The following is a 7,246-nucleotide window of genomic DNA, read 5'->3' on the forward strand; positions in this document are numbered from 1 at the left end:
CTGAATCAAGTTATCTATCTGAGCTTGTAACAGCTGTTAAGGGCTCTGACCACATGCATCACACTGACAGCCACCAAACACTTGTGATTTTTAACATTTTAGAAGTCACTTATGTAAAAATGTTGTCATGGTTTCCTAATTATGGCTAGGATGTGTTTGACATTTCATTATTTATCCCTCTTTGTGAGCATCAGGCCATACAATTCTGAGATGTTTGCTGATTTTGGTCGACAAACTGAATCAAATGGTACCTTCATGATAAAGCAGTCAAATATAAGCTATTAAAAGGGAAAACTACGTAAAGAGTTATATATTTTCACATTATCGTGTTACCTATAAACTTAATGCATCAATTTGGTTGAGGACAGCGTTATGAAGAAGTCCAAGATACCTGGATAGTTAAAAAAAAAAAGCGAATGAAGACAATGGTTGATTGATTATGTCCACATAGCTTTTTTCCATGCTTAAAACTGCTGCTGCAGAGTACATTGTCACCTGAAGGAACAGCTTTTTCCCCCCATGGTAAGATGCTGAAGTGGTACAATTGACTGTTAAATTACAGCATGCTGATTTTTTTTTCTTATTTTATCATTCATTTATTCACTACAAAACATGGTAAAACATGGCTTCGACACATTTTTAAAAGTAAGTAATCGTATTTCTGGCAAATAATGCGTTAAACTCAAAGCAGTCTGTGAACAGACCAGAAATAGACTCAAAGTCTTGACAATGAGCTACCACCAGGTGACGTTGTTCATCCTCAGTCTTTTCAGCATATCTTTACTGTTTAAACCAAAATCTGTCAAGTCAGAATTTCTAAACCTCAATGGATATAGGTGAACCACCAAAAACATAGTCTCACTTAGATCCCTAAAGACCCCTCACAATAAACCTTTCTCAAATAATATCACAGTTAATACATGATCTTTATGTGTAACATGCTATCACTATGTAAACTTGTTTCTTTTGTAAAACACAACCAAAGTAAGACCATTAGGCTGTTTAGAAAAATTGAACAAATATATTTAAGGCCTAAAAGGATATGTTAGCAATGTTTACACATATTTAATTGTTGAAAAAGACAGAGCTAGGGATCATTCATTTAAATACCTTAATTAGTATCAAAGTCACACTGAAGGTATATGGTATTAATATTATTACTATAAGTAGTAGTGGTAGTAGTTGTAGTAGTAGTTGTAGTATTGTTGTTGTTGTTGATGATGTTGATGGTGATGATGATGATGATGATGAGGCTAGTAGCGGTGGTGGTTTTAGTAAAACAAAACAATAATGTTGTTTTTGAACGATATTTTTTTAATTGTCTAATTTTAAACAAGGTTCTGGGCAACCTCGGTAACTGTACGACTTTATCCGATGGAGGGCAGCAATGTGCCCTGTAAAGCGGACCTGAGAGAGATGGGCTACCGCGGCCGAGTGTCCACCCACAACAGGACCAGAGGTAGGTGCGAGAGGCAGGGGTGATGGAGATCGCCTTTACCTCCACTCTTTTGATGCGCAATACTGCAACTATGAACAGAGGAGAACATTTTTGGTGATACGCCTCCCTTTCCAGCTGTTCCACTGATTTGCTCTCTACGGTTTTGTAGGTTTTTGGACTTTCCCCACAGTGAGAAGAGCTCCTGTTTAAACAACAGTCAACTGACTGACCCAGGCTTTTAAGTTTTCTGTGGAGTCATTTGGTCAACATCACAACAAGCTTTGTTGTTGTGGTAGCTACTCCTTGCAACTAGGTGCCAGCTTTTTGTAGGAAAGATTGAAAAAAGTTAGAATGTTTATACACCTTGTCATCTCTTTCATCCCAAACAGAGTTTTTGTCTATTCCCTACCTGGGCCCATGGGTGAATTTTAAATACACCAAGTATTTAAAAGCAATACAGAGCAACAAAATCGTCAAAAATAGTGGAATACATACAAAATACCCCAATTAACCTCTAGTGATTTAGATTCTGTCAGCTAACAATACTTGGACTGGACTTAATATTATTTGCAAATGATCTTATGTCTTGAGTAGATTTGATCTGCTCTTTTTTCGTACAGTTGCAGTTTTACACAGAGCTATATTTTGAAACATGACCCATAAACAAGGCACAGCAACTAACTTGTCAACAACACAAGGTCTGTCTTTGTGGATATTGGACTCGGTTATGCTAATATTTCAGTCGATTAAATCATGAAGAAACCCCTTCACAAGCGGTGAACTTAGGACAGTAATCCAGCTTTGTTGATCCTATTTTCTGAAATCCATAAATGTTGAGATGAAGTCTGAAACTTTTATCCTGGGCCTAGCTCCTTACATGGTTCAGTTGTCACTGCAGCAGCCAAACCCAGACACAGAGAGCAATGCCTGAAGAGAAACAATGTTCTCTAAAGAACCAGAGCAAGATGCAACACCTGCACTGTCTGGATTATGATAATAATCATATTTTATCCTCCTGTTCTTCATCTCCCAGGCTGCGTTTTCTCAGCTTACAACACCAAGAGATCAAAGCAGATTTCAATCAGAAGTTTGAAGAGGTTTTGATTAGCCTACCTTTGCTCATTCTTAATTTATGCTGAAATATTGAGTAGTTTTGAAAGTCTGAACAAAACCAAATACTCAAACAAACAGTAGATTATTCATGATTTACTCAAAGTTTGGCTTGATTAGCACTTGGAGTAAGGACATTTTTCTTTGTTTCCTTAATATGCACTTGACCTCTCGCCAAAGCTTTCCACAATAATCGAGAATAGCTACATGGGGTTTTCTCCTATCAGAAAAAAAAAGTTAAGTGAGGTCAGGCTCTACTTTTCTGATCTGGCTCAAAATCTGCTTTCCAATTCAACCTAAAAGAGGGAGACTACATTCAGGTCAGGAGTCAGAAAACCAAAAAACTGAGAAAACCAGTTCATGTAGGAGTTTAATGTGATGCTAAAAACATGATGTCCTATCCATAGTAAGCTGGTGTGTAGGGTGCCTGTAACATTGTTTGTATTTCTGTGTTTTAGTGAAGGAGAAAGCAGAGAGGGAGCAGGCACCTCTGGGTGAAGATGAGGTCAAGGTGGATGTATCTTGTCTGGACCTGCATGTTGGTGTTGTCATTTCAGCTCTGCAGCTCCCAGACAGAGACAGTGTGTACCTGTTGCAGGTTGATGCTGGAGAGGCTCCACAGAGGACCGTGGTCAGCCAAATAGCAAAGAGCATATCTCTGGATCAGGTACAGTACCTCAATTAATGATTTTATCATTTTTTATCTTCAGATTATTTTATTTTACCATTTAAAGAGCTTTCCTGACTCAAATTTGGACAGAAGCCACCTAGTTCAAAATCTGTGCTGATCTAAAAAAAAAAAAAAATGCGTTAAGTTCAAGGACCACACAGAAACCCTGAGATGTATTGGCACCTATGGATTTATACAACAAACAAATGCCAAAATGTGTTTTTTGTTGGGATGAAATTCACTCATGTTATTTTTTTTTGGTTTCCTCATCTTAATTTGGTAATCAACTGTTTTTGTTGTCAAGAGCACAAAGGATATGTGATTTATCTTTTTCATGTGATGCAGATTCAGAATCGTATGGTAGTACTGCTGTATAACCTTGAGCCAGCAAAGATAAGAGGAGCGCTGTCCCAGGCTGAGCTCATGTGCACCCACTCCCCAGGCAAAGTAGAAACCCTTAACCCTTCCAATGGAGCTGTGCCTGGGGACACTTTCCAGTGTTTTCCAGTACTCTCACCTGAACTCTGTGTTCTGAAAAATTGATAAACAGAAGGCACAAAACTTTCATATTGTACCTACTTTCTGGTCTGCAAGAAAATATAGATACTGTGGTAATGTTAGGAATTAATTCCTCCATGCTTCTCCCCTGGTGGAACATGCAAAATTTTTAAGTTGCTTTTTTCTGAAAAAGATAATGTTTGATTTTCATTGCAGTAAGACAAGAAGGGTGAGTTTGAAAAGATAATCTTTAAGATTCAAAATCCAAGTCCATAAAAATTGCTTTTTAGCAATTCAAATGAACACATTTGGTCAATTGTGAGCCCACACTGTGAGACAGAGTTCATTTCCAAATATCACTGATCTTCAGTGCAAATTCCTGCTGCCACTTTCGATAATCTTGTGTAAGGCCTTTTCTGGAGATCAGAGATTTTCCTGTTCTGAGTCACGTAATGCAAGTTCATATGCAATAACGGTCCAGGAAGTATAAATCCTGCATTATGGATGAATGAGAGGAGAACAGAGGAAGTTGTTCTAATGAATTAATCTGATTTGTTGATTGCAGGCAAACGGGACAAAGAGTTGATGTCTAAACAGAAGGTGTGGGAGCAGGTTCAAACAGATTTATGCACTGACCCCCAGTGTGTTGCAACCTACAAGCGAGCTGCCTTTGAGGTCATCAGCAAAGGAGAATGTAGAGCTCAAACTCTGAGTAACACAGAAATCAAGTGACTTATAAGAAATGGATGTGAAATGTTGTGGTAGGCCTGCACAGAAGAATAAAAGCCTCATTTTGAGCTCTCTGGTTTTGGAAAGACATGACCCCCAATCACATGGGTAGCGTGTTTGACCGGTCACAGTCTGACCCCGAAGCTAAATGAAGTGAAGAGTATGTTGCCCTCTGTTGGACAAACAGGAACACTGTTCCTGTCTTTTTATTATGAAACTGAAATTTCTCTTTGTGGTCATGAGAGGGCACTACTGTATGTGGGGAGTGGTGGAGTGAGTTTTTCCACATAAGATGGGTCTCACAGTCATAACGAACTGCAGAAAATAGAAGGAATCCCTTTGAGCTGGGAAACATTTCGTGAAATGTAAACATTTCCCCATGACACCTCAGTCGTCATTTCTGTGGAACTGTGGATAAAAGTCCACAGTGCAAAAGTCCCCTTAAAATAACTGGACTGTGAGGGGTTTTACTTTCTCCTGAAAGAGGATTTGTTTAAAGTATGATGTATGTTTGGAAATGAGTTTAGATTCTGACAAATTCAAGTTTGCATGCAGGTTCATTACAGCAAGTGGGATTGTGTCATCCTCGGATTTTCATGGTACAATTACCTCTATAGAAAAAACAATTGTCTTATAGAAAACAGTTTTGTGCGGTTACTTATGATATTGTTATTATGATCAGGTAAAATGAGTCTGACAACAGAGTAGTGTTTCAGTTTGAGAAGCATTTCTTTGTTTAACAGTAAATATGAAAGTTATATGATAAAACATAAATAGAAGAGAACTTGACATGGACTGGGTCAGGCAGTCTTGTAATTTCAAAACTTTGAACCCCATAAAACAAGCTCCATATTACAACCTGGGTGGTGGAAAAGGGGTCAGCTTTGAAGGTCCTGGCAGAAAGTCATGTGGTGCATTTTTCCATCATGCACTTATCTCATGTAATATAGCATTACATAGGAGATGCAGATTATGTTTTCTTCTAAACCTTTTGTTTCGCTTAATTTCCCAGAGAATCACTGTAATATGATAACACTTAAAACAGAAGTTAGTACTGAGCATGAACTTGAATAGATTTTTGTTGTTTTGTTTCTTTTAAAGTCAGCTCAAACAATGTCTGGGGGTTTTATTTTCTTCTTTGTCGTTTTTAGAATAATGTAGAAAGTAATTTAGATTGTATCTTTTACATTCTTTATTTCTTGTTCATGTGTCAGTCTTCATCATCATCATCATCACTTATAAGAATATGTATCATATGAAGGATAGGGATCCCCTCACTTCTGTTGCTTTTAGAACAAGCAGGTTTGTGTCCAGACATTTGTAATGTATGTGTTTACAAGAATTTTTCAACATAAAAGAGAAAAAAAACACCACAATGAAAAAATCCTTCCCGTTTCTTGAAGGAAGAACTGAAAAATTGCCTGCAGAGAAAAGGGATGTGATTCAGGAACTAGGAAGTGGAACAGATTGTGAGTGACAGAGCTGCTGATAACAGAGTTGTTGAGCCCTGTGTAGGAAAGAGCGCGCTGCAACTTTATGTTTGTACAAAGTTTGGAAAATGTTCTGGTTTTATTTATGAGATTCACTGTAAGGAAATGCTTGCATTTGAATAGATATTGATATGAAATATAAAACAAACATCCACTGTGTTATATAATCAACCACAACAAAGTAGTAAAATATTAGCAGTTGAGATTTAAAAGTCTCAGAGATATGAAGAGTTTAAGGTTTCAACATTTTTGATGTAGTAATCATTAAAAGAGCTTGTTTTTCTTATTAAGAAAGCTGACAAATCCTAATTACTATAGGATAAACTAGAGTAGCAGCAACTAACCCCATCCAGCAAAGTAAATTTAGATTCCAAGTCTCTTATTTGTCTTGACGGTCTCTTTGTCTCCCCTTAGACAACAGTGTTTTTGTGTGTATGTTTCAAGCAGTTCTTCAGAAGTTGTTTTTGTAAAAAACCCCAGGCTTTAAAAACAGATAAAGGTGCTTTTTATCTTCTGCCACAGTGTGTGTTGACTAATATAAGTAGCTGTTCTGAATAGAAGCACTTTTCATTTCAAAAGGTCACAGCATGTTGATATTTATGTCTATCAGGGGACTCTACTCATTTACAAACCCCTGAGGAAACCACACCAGAGCGTGTGCAGGTACAGTAAAAATGCCTCACTCATTCCTGGCCTGGGGTCTGCAGTTGCAACATGTGTGGAGGAGTGAGTCCTGAGAGTGTGTAGCCTGTTAGCTCTGTGTGGTTCACCAGAGGGGAGTTTGTATACAACCACCCAAAGTCAAGTTTCAGCCAAGTTGAGTCGAGTTATGAGTAATATGCTGCACCCCCTTGTCCCACATCCTGTTTTTGAAAGTGCCACAAAAGCAGAATAGCCTTAAAGAAAAAAACACCTCTGTAACATAGGCTCATTGTGTTTGTGAAGTTTTTGCATTAGTCACTTCCATGATTATTTAATTACACATGTACATTATTTCTTCTCACATTAGATTACAAGCCTGTGGTTCTTTACACAAAACTGCTTCAGCATCCACAATAACCCCCAAGATTGAATTGATTTGTTTGCCAATATGTGTTATTGTTACAAAAACACAAAAAAATTGCTTAACACTCTTTTCTTATAATATTGAGATTTATTCTCAAAGACTTTCGTTATACCTGACAACAGGGAACACAAAATTATTTAAATATGTAAGCAACAGAGGTTAAAATGGTGAAAGCTTCATGGGTGGCTCGTATTGAGATGTGATGCACAAATGGAGAAACATTTTCAAGCCTGATAAAGACAGCA

General features: G+C 37.6%; 1 protein-coding gene across 1 annotated transcript; it reads left to right on the top strand.

Annotated features, from left to right (window-relative positions):
- The first annotated feature begins 1,274 nt into the window (after positions 1-1,274).
- Positions 1,275-4,582, top strand: LOC141785598 (aminoacyl tRNA synthase complex-interacting multifunctional protein 1-like). Its single transcript, XM_074663989.1, has 5 exons — positions 1,275-1,459; positions 3,007-3,215; positions 3,564-3,725; position 3,945; positions 4,282-4,582. Exons 1-5 carry the CDS (start codon positions 1,375-1,377, stop codon positions 4,446-4,448), a joined length of 624 nt encoding a protein of 207 aa, XP_074520090.1. The 5' UTR covers positions 1,275-1,374; the 3' UTR covers positions 4,449-4,582.
- The last annotated feature ends 2,664 nt before the right edge of the window (positions 4,583-7,246 follow it).

The sequence above is a fragment of the Halichoeres trimaculatus genome, unplaced genomic scaffold, assembly GCF_033239565.1.
Source record: "Halichoeres trimaculatus isolate MK-OKI-2021-1 unplaced genomic scaffold, fHalTri1.1 fHalTri1_scaffold_2, whole genome shotgun sequence".
NCBI classification, from domain to species: Eukaryota; Metazoa; Chordata; class Actinopteri; order Labriformes; family Labridae; genus Halichoeres; species Halichoeres trimaculatus.

Excerpts from the sequence above, each read along its gene's own strand:
- LOC141785598 (XM_074663989.1), top strand. The coding sequence starts at position 1,375 with ATGGAGGGCAGCAATGTGCCCTGTAAAGCGGACCTGAGAGAGATGGGC. Across the intron at positions 1,460-3,006 it reads CACCCACAACAGGACCAGAG|TGAAGGAGAAAGCAGAGAGG; the intron begins GTAGGTGCGAGA and ends TCTGTGTTTTAG. Across the intron at positions 3,216-3,563 it reads AGAGCATATCTCTGGATCAG|ATTCAGAATCGTATGGTAGT; the intron begins GTACAGTACCTC and ends CATGTGATGCAG.